The sequence below is a fragment of the Equus quagga genome, unplaced genomic scaffold (genome assembly GCF_021613505.1).
Source record: "Equus quagga isolate Etosha38 unplaced genomic scaffold, UCLA_HA_Equagga_1.0 HiC_scaffold_32_RagTag, whole genome shotgun sequence".
Taxonomy (NCBI): domain Eukaryota; kingdom Metazoa; phylum Chordata; class Mammalia; order Perissodactyla; family Equidae; genus Equus; species Equus quagga.
In genome coordinates this window covers 999,761-1,012,419 of record NW_025793551.1, presented here as the reverse complement: position 1 = coordinate 1,012,419, position 12,659 = coordinate 999,761, and the positions used below count along the sequence as shown (strand labels likewise).

Here is a 12,659-nt window from a genome sequence, read left to right as displayed (position 1 = left end):
CTTTGATTATTAATGAGGTCGCACATATTTTCTGGCCATTTGTATGTTATCTGTGGATTGGCAGTTCTTGTTCCTTGCCCATTTTTTTCTAGGGTGTTAGTGTTTTCTTATTAATGTATAAGAACTCTTCAAATAGAAACTATTAATCTTTTTTCCATTTTTGTGGCAATACTTTATCTCACTGTTTACCTTTAATTTGGCTTTCAAAATATGATGTTACATTTTTGTATGGTCAAATCTATTGATTATTTTTTTGGTGATTATTCTCAGTAAAGTCTTTTTCACTAAAAGCATGAATATTCACTTTTCATTGTTTTTTAAAAGGCTTCATTTTTTTTTACAGTTAACTCTTTAACCCACCTGGAATTAATTGTAGTGTGTAACACATTAATATACTTTGTCATGTGGAATGGTCCTTGAATTCTTGGTCGTGGCATTTTTTTCCCCCTGTGCTTCTGAATTAGATTTGATAGTGTTTTACTTCATATCTGTAGTCACAATTGATATCCACTAATCATTATCCTTTTGCGCTATCCTTGTTTGGCTTGAGTATTAGCATTATGCTAGTCGTTCACTCTACAGATGTGGTGTCTCCTCAGGAGAGTGTTTCCTGCTTACAGCTGGCTATTTAGTTTCTGTTATTCCAGCCTGATCAATGGCAAGGCAGATTTTTGCTTTCTCAATCACAGCTAAGTTTTACTTTCTTGGTCCAATGACTGTGGCCTGGGTGAGTTCTAATTTTTAAAATTCACTGAGTTTTTTAGTGGCCTAATTCACATTCTGTTTGGGTGTTTAAAAAGAATTTGTATTCATGGTTAAGTACAAATTCATATAGATATCTATAATGAAGTTTATCAAATCTTCTTTTTCCTTATTTTGCATCTGTTCAATCTGTCTATTTCTTAAAGAGATGTGCTGAGGATCCACAAGTCTGTTCTCTTCTACTTCCCCTTCCTGCACAGTCATTGTACTTATTTCATTCTTAGGGACATTGCAAACTTTAATTCTGAATGGATTTCCCTGTTTACATTGGCTGCTGGAAAGCCCCCAGCCAGTTTTGCAGTTCCTTCTAGCAAGTGCTAGATGGCATGCTTTTTGGTTTGTCAAATTGGTAATTTATCTATGTTTCATTTTTTTTTCTACTCTTACTTTTCTTTCACCCTGCTTGTATCATTCATTTAAATGTTATCCTATTTCAATACTTGTTTGTAAGACACCATCAATCCTTTTATTAATTAAGCTGGATCTCCTTCTTTAGTATTACAAATCTAATGAAACCGCCTCTAAATTTTACTGGTGGAGAATGCTGTAGTTTCTCTTTTCTTGTTTTATTATTTTAGTTACTGAACTGTATTAGATGAGACAGAGGATGTGTGTTCTGTTCAGTGTAAATGCCTTTTTTACTATAGGATTTTAGATGTAGAATAAGTCCTGTTCTATACTAGTGATTATATACTGTTCTACTCTCTAGCTAAAGGATAGAAGAAAGAGGTATAGCAAGAACTACATTTGTTTCTTGCTTGTATTCTATTAGGTACGAATTCAGTAGATAGTTTTTACTGTTGAGCCCGGTGAATCTAGGCAGTGTGCCCTTCCGCTCAGCCCAGTTGTATGTTTCCAGATAATATGCAAAATAGATTAGAACAAATATCCAGTAGTCTGATTAATTTAGGGGATTTTCTTAAAATCCAAGTGAATAATAATGTTAATATTATAACCTTGAGAAAATTACCCATCTAGAACCTAAATTTCCTCATTTATAAAATGTGATAAAATTATTGTATTTCACAATGTCTTGAGATGTAAACACTATATGTGAAAGTGCATCTTAATGAGCCTGCTTTGGGTTTACCGATTTCTCTCTTGCATATGTTATTTCCTTTTGGGAACCCAGTTTTATTTTGATCAATATGCCCAATAAACTGGTTTCACCCTGTATTATTTTCGTATCCTCCAACAATCCACAGAGAGGTGATGAAGTAGAATTTTCTTCTATACTTAATATTCTAATCAAAAGCTGCTGAAATGGGCTCCTAGGGAAGTCAAGTTAGAGTCTGCATGTGTTCTGGCTAACCACTAGTTCACTTCGAAGCTGGTGAAAGCAGGCTGCTTTTTCCAGAACTCACTGGTCTGTTTGTCTCACAGGGTAAGACAAAGTGTGCAGGGGAAGATTCCTCACTTTTGGCCATGAATCTAGAACCATTCTGGAAATTAAAGGAAGAATTATAATTCATGTGACAGATCTGTGTATCTCCAGTGAAACAATCCTGCTGAAAATTTTTTCCCTCTTGTTTCATTTTTCTTTGTTTTTGAGCTAGACGCAACTCAGAAACCAGCTCATTCACGAATTGATGCACCCTGTACTGAGTGGAGAACTGAAGCCCCAGTCCCTTTCAGTGGAAGGGAGCACCCTCTTAGTAGGTGCTTCTAACTCTCTAGTGGTAGATCACTTACGGAGATGTGGCTATGAGTATTCACTTTCTGTTTTCTTTCCGGAAAGTGGTTTGGCAAAAGAACAGGTAAAGTCTTTCCTTTTCTCTTTCTGAATTTTCTATTAACGGCATCTTCCTCAGATAATAAAGTACTGCATAATAGCTGAGTGCTCCTTCACTAGCTAGGTCCATTTCTGGTTCATCTTTGAATTCACATCATATATTTGTTATATAATGTAACAAAGGAGTACTAAATTTGATATTGTTATCAATTTCTTGGAATCTTGATTAGTCTTTTGTAAAATTGTGATGTGTAGAATCACTAAATTTCTTGGAGCTAGAATTGCTCTTACATTCCATGCAGTCTAATAAGACTTAGAACTGCCATTTATGTTGAATGTCTGTTGTGAGCCTGGCACTGTGCAGCCACACTGCAGGCGTCCTCTGTAATACAGATGAGGAGGCATTACATTCAACGTAAATGGCAGTTCTAAGTCTTAGTAGACTGCATGGAATGTAAGAGCAGTTCTAGCTCCAAGACATTGCTTGAGTTGCTCAAGGTCACATGATTTGTAAGTGACAATGCAGGGCAGTAACTCTAGATCTCTAAAATGTGCTCTTTTTACTATGCAACAGTCTCTTCAGATATTTCTCTTCTCTGTGATCACTTAAGAGAAGGGAGGAATACATAATTTTTAAAAATCTGTGGAGTTCTCCAGTATTAAAACATGTTTTACCACTTTTCTAATTATTTTAACTATATTTTGCCACCATTACCACTGAACATATTAGTCATATTTCATTATTTTATAGGCAGATAATAGCAAACTTTCTCTTTTTTAATACTTATTTTTTTTTTAGAGCAGTTTAGGTTCACAGCAAAACTGAGCAGAAGGGGAGACTTCCCATATATTCCCTGCCCCGACGCCTGCGCAGCCTCCCTCACTATCAACATTTTTTACTATGTACATTTTTACAGACGATGAACCTACATTGTTACCTCATTATCACCTGAACTTCATAGTTTACATTAGGGTTCACGCTTGGTGTTTTCCCTGTTTTTACTCTCTTTATCTTGTCTATAATTGTCCAAAAGTTTCATATGCAGAAGTTTTAAGAAAACAAGAACAATGTGAGTATTTGAAAAATTTGAAATTTAAATATGCTGTAGTTCTTCATTAATAACCAGATTTTATTTATCAACATTAGGAATTTTTTGAGAGTCCATCAATCGCTTAAGTTTCTAATTACATTTCACAATTTTTCTTTTTGCATGAGTAATAGTCAGTTATATAGTTTTTATAGCAGTAATTAATCCAGCTCGCACCTGACTATCAAATGCCATGCAGAATATTTTCTTTAAAGGAAAACCAATTGAAAATATATGATTGTTCTCAGGGTGGACGTAGTAAATCATACATATTGTAGTAGAAATATATATATATTAAGACTAGCTACCCAAAATGGTTGTTTAAAACTATTTTAGGTACTCTTTAGTCATTCATAGTTGTTAAGACAGTAAATATTTACTTTACTTACGTTTTGAAGCAATAGTACTTTTGCGATTGAAAGACCCTGGAATTCACTCACGTATTCATTGGTTCATAGATATTTGAGTGTTTGTCATTTGTAAGGCATTTGCCATTTCTGTCATTTCTGTTAGACCATATCATCTTCAGTGTGAAGTATTTGGAGGTTAATGAACATGATCAAGAAAAGTATTTTATCCCTTTTAACCTCAATATGTTTACCGTAATTTATTTAATAGTATAAGAAAGAGCTTCAATTTTACATTTTTAGCATAGTTATAATCTTTTTATTTAATCTGAAGCATGTTTCTTAGTCTTATATTTAGAAACATCCTAATTTATCATTTAAACACTGATGTAAAACTCTGTCTACTTAATGTTTTTTTTTCTTTAAGATATTTACTATGCAGGATCTATTACAACTCATTAATATCAACCCTGAATCCAGTCTCTACAAATCACTGGTAAGATTGTTCAGTTTTTTTAACATGCTTTGGTTTGTTAATTATAATTGAATAGTTGAATAAAGGTAAAATATTTTCTTTTAACAGATTTCAGGATTTGATAAAGAAAACCAAAAAGGTAAGAGCCTTCATCTTTGGAGAGAATAGCAACATTTTTGTCATGTATCTTTTCCTATAAAAGTGTGAAACTAATAATTTTTAGGGGGAAGAGTAGGCAATTTAATTTGGATTAAATCATTTGATTTTTTTCCTTGCTGAAAATACATTACCCTTTAAATAGAACAAATTCATCTGTTTTGATAAATACAGATCATTTCCCCCAAATTTCAGTCCTTTTAATAGCTCTTAGATACTCCAGTGAGAAAACTGCATACAGTATCAAGAGCCCTAGAAATGGATTGAAAGACCCTCTTTGTAAAGATACCCACTGTTTTGAACATTTCCAGAAACAACAAAAAACTCATAATGTTTAGGCCAAGTATCTTTGTATCCTAGATGTCCCCCTGAAGTACAATTTATGGAGTTTTTATTAATAATTGCTTAAAGAATGAAATATCTGTTCAGTACTAAGTGTTATATGTATATATATGTTAATTCTTAAGTGTTTATATAGGCCTGATAAATTGCTTTAACTTTTGCCTTCATACTAACCTTCACAGAGTCCATAACTGCTATGAAATAATAGAAAATATATCTATTGGTCTCTGCCCCCAGTTCTTGGCACAGAGCTCCTAAAACCTTTGTAATTTCCAATGACAAGAACACTAGGAGCATCTCTTGTTCTGATATCAGTCTTTGACCTCTGTTGCTGACCCAGGTCTCCTGAAACCCTTGTAATTTCCTGGGTGATAGGCATGTCTTTTGCTCTAATGAGGCATCTCTGGGTGGAATCCTGGATGGCTCCTGGATGAGGGCTGGTCACTGGAAAGACCAAGCCATGAGTAGAAGCTTGGAGTTTTCAGTCCCACCCCCTATTCTCTGGAGAAGGGAGAAGGGCTGAAAATGGAGTTAATGATTGATCATGTGTACATGATGAAGCCTCCGTAAAATCCCCAAAGTAGGGGTTTGGAGAGCTTCTGGGTTGGTGAACATGTGGAGGTGCCAGGAGAGTGGTGCACCCAGACGGCATGGAAGCTCGGTGCCCTTTTCGACATACCTTGCCCTATGCACTCTTCCATCTGGCTGTTCATCTCTATCCTTTAACAAACTGATAAAGGTAAGGGTTTCCCTGAGTTCTATGAGCTGCTCTAGCAAATTAATTGAACCTGAGGAGGAGATGGTGGGAACCTCTGAACTGTAGGCAGTTGGTCAGAAGCAAAGATATCTAAAACTAATAGTAACAAATGTTGGAGAGGTTATGGAGAAAAAGGAACCCTCATACACTGCTGGTGGGAATGCAAACTGGTGCAGCCACTATGGAAAACAGTATAGAGATTCCTCAAAAAACTAAAAATAGAACTACCATACGATCCAGCCATCCCACTACTGGGTATTTATCCAAAGAACTTGAAGTTAGCAATCCCAAAAGTCCCATGCACCCCAGTGTTTATTGCAGCATTATTTACAATAGCCAAGACGTGGAAGCAACCTAAGTGCCCATCAACAGACGAATGGATAAAGAAGATGTGGTACATATATACAATGGAATACTACTCAGCTGTAAAACAGAACAAAATCATTCCGTTTGCAATAACATTAATGGACCTTGAGGGAATTATGTTAAGTGAAATAAGCCAGTTAGAGAAGGATAATCTCTGTATGACTCCACTCATATGAGGAATTTAAAAGTGTAGACAAAGAACAGATTAGTGTCTACCAGGAGAAAGGTGGGGTGGGGTGGGCACAAAGGGTGAAGTGGTGGCACCTACAACACGACTGACAAACATTAACGTACAACTGAAACTTCACAAGATTGTAACCTATCATTAACTCAATAAAAAAATACTTCTGGCTCAGAAAGACATCTGGCTAATAGCTCTTACCAGCTTCACCCAGCATCCTAATAAAATTTCTGAAATTCGGAAAAACTATGAGTAGTAGACATGTTAGGCAGCCTAGTGTCAAAATTTGGTTAAAGTTCCCTAACAGTAAAACAGCTACTGTTAAAATGAAATGATTTTTTAAAATTGATGGCTTCCCATTAAGAGATTGAGACCATCAGAAAACAAGTAGGAAGATGTTTTGTTCCCAGCTGTTGTCGATCCCCTGACAGAGACCTATGGGTTTATTTTATGTCTCTACTCCAAGGGTACTGATCTGTTGAATGGCCATAGTACTTTTCCCCTAGATTCCACCCCCCCATCCTTCCCACCCCTAATTTTTCCTTTCAGAGATAATGATGCCCAGAAAATAGCTGGGCAGAAGATTTGGACCCTGGCTCTTTGCTTTCTAGAAATTAATATCCTTACCTGTGTTTGGCAAAAGAATAGATGCCTAGATCAATGGGACAAAACAGAGAGCCCAGAAGTAGATCTATACACAAGTATAGATCTTCCTCAACATATGATGGGGTTACATCCCAATAAACCCATTATAAGTTGAAATATTCTAAGTTGGAAAGGCATTTAATACACCAAACCTACCAAACATGATAAAGGGTGAAGTGGTGGCACCTACAACACGACTGACAAACATTAATGTACAACTGAAACTTCACAAGATTGTAGCCTATCATTAACTCAATAAAAAAATACTTCTGGCTCAGAAAGACATCTGGCTAATAGCTCTTACCAGCTTCACCCAGCATCCTAATAAAATTTCTGAAATTCGGAAAAACTATGAGTAGTAGACATGTTAGGCAGCCTAGTGTCAAACATCCTCAGAACGCTTAGATGATTTTGCCAGTCTGTAGGCTAATTTAACACAAATTTAACACAAATCCTATTTTTTAATAAAATGTTTAATAACTCATGTAATTGAATACTCTACTGAAAGTGAAAACAGAATGGTTGTATGGGTACACAATGGTTGTAAGCAGGTCCGTTGTTTACCCTTCTGATCATGGGGCTGACTGGGAGCTGTGGCTCGCTGCCACCACCCAGCATCACAAGAGAGTGTCGTACCACGTATCGCTTGCCCAGGAAAGAGCAAAATTCAAAGTACGATTTCTACTGAATGCGTATCACTTTATTATGAAGTCGAAAAATAGTAAGTCGAACCGTCATAAGTCGGGGACCATCTGTATAGTGAACTGGTTTTTGACAAAGGGCAAAGGCAATTCAATGGAGGAAGGATAGTCTCTTCAACAAATGGTGCTGAAACAATTGGACATTCATATTCACACAAGTGAACCTAAACACAGATCTTACACTTATACAAAAATTAACTCAACATGTGGGCCGGCCCTGTGGCTGAGTGGTTAAGTTCGCGTGCTCTTAGATATTGCCACTCTTCCTCTTTTTTAGCTTGAGGAAGATTAGCCCTGAGTTGATATCTGTGCCAATCTTCCTCTACTTTACATGTGGGTCACCACTACAGCATGGCTAATGAGTGCTGTATGTCCATGCCTGGGATCTGAACCCGTGAACCCTGGGCTGCCAAAGTGGATTGCTCTAAACTTAACCACTAGGCCACAGGGCCAGCCCCTAGGCTTCTCTGTTTTTGATCCATACTTGCTCTTGGAGTATAGCCCTTTAGAGGTCTCAATTAAAACTCAATCTTGGGTGCTTAGCCAACTTCTTGCCTCTTCCTAAAGTCCAATTCTGTTTTCCTAGTGCCACAAGACTGCTAAAAGCTCTGCTTTTATATATATGTCCCGGAGCTCCCATTTTCCACTTATCAGATTTTTGCCCAGCCCAGCTTTTGGATTCGTGGTTTCGTGGTTCGAATCCTGGGCATGGACATGGCACCGCTCATGGAGCCACACTGAGGCGGCGTCCCACGTACCAAAACTAGAAGGACTCACAACTAAGAATACACAACTATGTACCTGGGGGCTTTGGGGAGAAAAAGGAAAAAATTAAAATCTTAAAAAAAAAAAATAACATGAGGGGCTGGCCTCATGGCCGAGTGGTTAATTTCACGTGCTCCCAGTGTTTCGTTGGTTTGAATCCTGGGCGCGGACATGGCACTGCTCATCAAACCACGCTGAGGCAGCGTCCCACATGCCACAACTAGAAGGACCCACAACAAAGAATATACAGCTATGTACCGGGGGGCTTTGGGGAGAAAAAGGAAAAAATAAAATCTTTAAAAAAAAAAATGAACCATAGATCTAAATGTAAAATGCAAAACTGTAAAACTTCTGGAAGAAAAGATAAGAGAAGGTTTATGTGACCTTGGGTTTGGTAATGAGATATAACACCAAAAGCATAATACATGAAAGAAAAAGTAGACCAACTAGTCTTTATTAAAATTAAAAATGTCTGCTCCATCAAAGACAGCATTGAATGAAAAGCCAGGTTACAGACTGGGAGAAAATATTTGCAAAGGACACATCTGATAAAGGACTTGTATCAAATATCCAAAAAACTCAAAACTGGGTTGAAGAGACAACACAATTGAAAAATGGACAAAGGATCTGAACGGACATCTCACCAAAGAAGATACACAGATGGCAAATAGGCATATGAAAAGATGCTCAACATCATTTGTTATTAGGGAATTGCAAACTAAAACAACAGTGAGATACCACTACACGTCTATTAGAATGGTTAAAATTCACAACACGGACAACTCTAAATGCTGGTGAGGATGTGGAGCAACAGGAACTCTCATTCATTGCTGCTGGGATTGCCAAATGGTACAGCCATTTTGGGAGACAGTTTGGTAGTTTCATACAAAGCTAAACATAATCTTACAATACAATCTGATAGTCATGCTCTTAGATATTTACCCAACTGATTTGAAAACTTATGTCCACACAGACACCTGTGCATGAATGTTTGTAGCAACTTTATTTGTAATTGTCAGAAATTGGATGCAACCAAGATGTTCTTCAGTAGGTGAATGGATAAATAAGCTGTGGTACATCTAGACAATGGAATACTGTTCAGCTAAAAGTAATGGGCTCTCAAGCTGTGCAAAAATATAAATGAATCTTAAAGGCATATTAATGGAAGAAGCCTATTTGAAAAGGCTACACCTTATGATTCCATTTATGTGGCATTCTGGAAAAGGCAAAACTATAGAGATGGTAAACACATCAGTGGTTGCCAGGGACTTGGAGGGAAAGGGTAGGAGGTTGAATAGGTGAAGCACGGAATTTTTTTTAGAGTGGCGGAAGTATTCTGTATGATACTGTAATGGTAGGATACGTGGCAGTAGACGTTTGTCAAAACCTATAGAACTTTACAAAGAGTGAACCTTAATGTATGCAAATTTCCAGGGTGGAATGCAGACTGTGACAAAACAGCCTACTAACCTCACTGAAGGGGGTGGGGAAGAAAGTTGCTGAGCTAACTAACTTTGGAGATGAGTGGAGACTAAGACCAAAGGCAGAAGGAGCTCTACATAGGCACTGTATTCGAGGTGGTAAAGTTATTCCTCAAGGGGGCACTGGTCAACAATTCTGAAACCATTATACATGTATGCTGGAATTGAGCAATTAATTCAATGGATAGTAGGTGGCAGGAGCCGGATATTTCACTGTTAGAGTGGAATTTACAGATAAACAAGGGGAAGAGGCTAGAATGATCCATGTGGTAATGGATTAGTTGGAGACATCTGAATGAACTCATGTTTAGCTTAATACAGATAAATAATATAGAAAGAGTATAGATATGTTTATATACACAAGTTAGTATACACTCATATATTTCCTTGCTCTGTGGGCTGAGAGGAGCTAGAAGCAATGACACCCCAGTAGCAGTGAGCACACCTAGTGCCCAGTTTGAAGCGCTAAGATTTGGTTTCTAATACCACTTCATAATAATAGGCGCCAGGGCTCTTTGAAATGATGGCCGTTTCCAGGATTAGAGTAGAGAATATGCAGGATGAGCCTGGGGCATCTTACAGTGGCAGAACAGAAGGAAGTGCTTAAGACAAAAATCCACAATGGAAGAGCTCCCAAAGCCCAAAGCTGAAACAATTGGAGCAACGAAATAAAATACTGGATTACGGAAATAATGAGTTATAGAATAATTCTGTAATATATGAATTATAACCCAAAGTGTAAAATAAATATCCATGAGTCTATACTGATGTAAATAAATGGGTAAATAAATGAAGAGACTAGACAAGAGGGTGTGTGTCGGGGGGGCAGTGGGGCAGAGGGGAAGTGGAACTAATTGGGGCCTGCAGAAGGTACTACAGAACTGAGAAAAGGTAACAGCATTAGACATACTGAACTGAAAGAACACATCTCTGACGATTTGCCACTGCAGATCTTGAAGAAACTTCTTCAGAATGTCTGCCTTTTTCATAGAGGTAGCCAGGACAAGGCCTCAGCAGAACAGTTGCAGAAAGGTGTGAGGACGGAACAGGCTGACTGGGAGAGGTCGTGAGAAGATAGATGGATGAGACAAAGAATTGCAGGAAAATGGATGTGAAAGAACAGAGTTTATATCCACATTAGGGGAAGCAAAAAGTATATTTGAAAATCTTCAGCAGAAAAGTCCCTTAACTCAGCTGATGCAGAAGCAGGGGTACTTTCAACTTTGTTTTTTTAAGAATTTATTTTTCCTTTTTCTCCCCAAAGTTCCCCGGTACATAGTTGTGTATTTTTAGTTGTGGGTCCTTCTAGTTGTGGCATGTGGGACACCGCCTCAGCGTGGCCTGATGAATGGTGCCATGTCCACGCCCAGGATCCAACCTGGCGAAACCCTGGGCCATCGAAGCAGAGTGCACGAACTTAACCACTCGGCCACGAGGCTGATCCCTCAACTCTGTTTTACGAAACTGAAAACTTTGAAAATAACTTACGGTTTTAAAAGTGTTTCAAACATTCAGAAGGGTATAAAGTGAAAGAAAAATAGTAATTTCTGCCCATATTCTCTAATCTCACTTTCCACTGATAACTAGAGTGAATAGTTTCTTGTTTGTCCTACCAGAATTTAGTTTGTGAATATAAAAGTCTATGTAAATATAATTAAAACATGCATGTGCTCATAAATGGGATCATGTTATAGATACTGTTTTGCAATTGGCTTTCTTTATCCACTGATGTATCTTTCTGTGGTTGTACATTTAGACTATTTTTAAAGAGTGTATTAACCCCTTGTTGATGGAGATTGAGCTGTTTCATTGTTTTTTTTGCCGTTAGAGGTAATCAGTGTGTAGTATGTGCCCTTTGTGCCCCTGTGAAAGTATAGCTGTGTAAATTCATAGAAACAGAATGACTAGGTCAAAGGGCATGTGCATTTTGCATATGCATAAACCTCGACAAATTTCCCTCCCAAGTGAATGAGCATGCCTGTTTGCCCACTAACGCTTGTCAAAACTGACAGTATCAACGTTTTAATCTTACCAGTCTCATTGGGAAAATGTATTCCCTCTGTTGTATTCATTTGCATTTATGATTTTGTTCGTGTTTATTTGACATTTAAAAATTTTCATGTTTTATTTGACATTTAAACATTTTTTTCTGTAAACTCTTTGTCCATGTCTTGCCCCATTTTTCTGTTTTCTCACTGATTTGTAAGAGTTCTTAGAAGACTAATTTTCATATCAATCTCCACGTTATTGCAAGTATTTTTTTCAAGTATATCATTTGACTTTCTTTCATGCCATATATAAGTTTTTAATTTTTATGTTGTTGGTTGATAAGTATTTCTCCTTATTGCTTGTAGATTTTGTGTCATGCTGGGAAAGGCCTTTGCTCAGAAAGTATTCTTCAAAGAGATATAATATAAAAAAGGCTAATGTTAATACAGTCAAGGTTGTGTAAACAGTGACTGGATGGTTGAATGAAACAAAGTTGTGAAATGAAACTGTATACATTGTGTTTTTTAGGTTTTCTCATGCAGTTTTTAAAAGAATTGGCAGAATATCATCAGGCTAAAGAGAGCTGTGATGCAGGAACTCAGACAAGTTCCACGTTTCCTAGCAACGACTCTCTTGGTAATTATAGCTCTTTCATAATTTCAGTTCTTCTCTTTTCCCTTTGAACGAAGGAAATGACCTGATCTTTACTGTTTTATGTGTTTGTTGCTTGAACGGGGAGGGATGCAACCTGCAGGCCTCAGGGGCGCTCATTTCCTCTGGGATCATGTTGCTGGAAGGGACTGGGAACTGCTCTCCAGGGCTGCTGCCTCCTCTCATGACCCCGGACTACACTTTCCAAATTGAGCAGGGAT

At 37.5% G+C, this 12,659-nt stretch overlaps 1 protein-coding gene across 1 annotated transcript in view; it reads left to right on the top strand.

Moving 5' to 3' along the window:
* The window catches only part of LOC124232190 (oral-facial-digital syndrome 1 protein-like), a 44,033-nt gene that overhangs the window by 1,799 nt on the left and 29,575 nt on the right, over nucleotides 1–12,659 (top strand). The window contains exons 3-6 of the mRNA XM_046649153.1: nucleotides 2,319–2,519; nucleotides 4,357–4,425; nucleotides 4,513–4,543; nucleotides 12,316–12,423. Coding sequence (XP_046505109.1) covers nucleotides 2,319–2,519; nucleotides 4,357–4,425; nucleotides 4,513–4,543; nucleotides 12,316–12,423 — 409 coding nt within the window. The remainder of the gene's footprint in view (nucleotides 1–2,318; nucleotides 2,520–4,356; nucleotides 4,426–4,512; nucleotides 4,544–12,315; nucleotides 12,424–12,659) is intronic.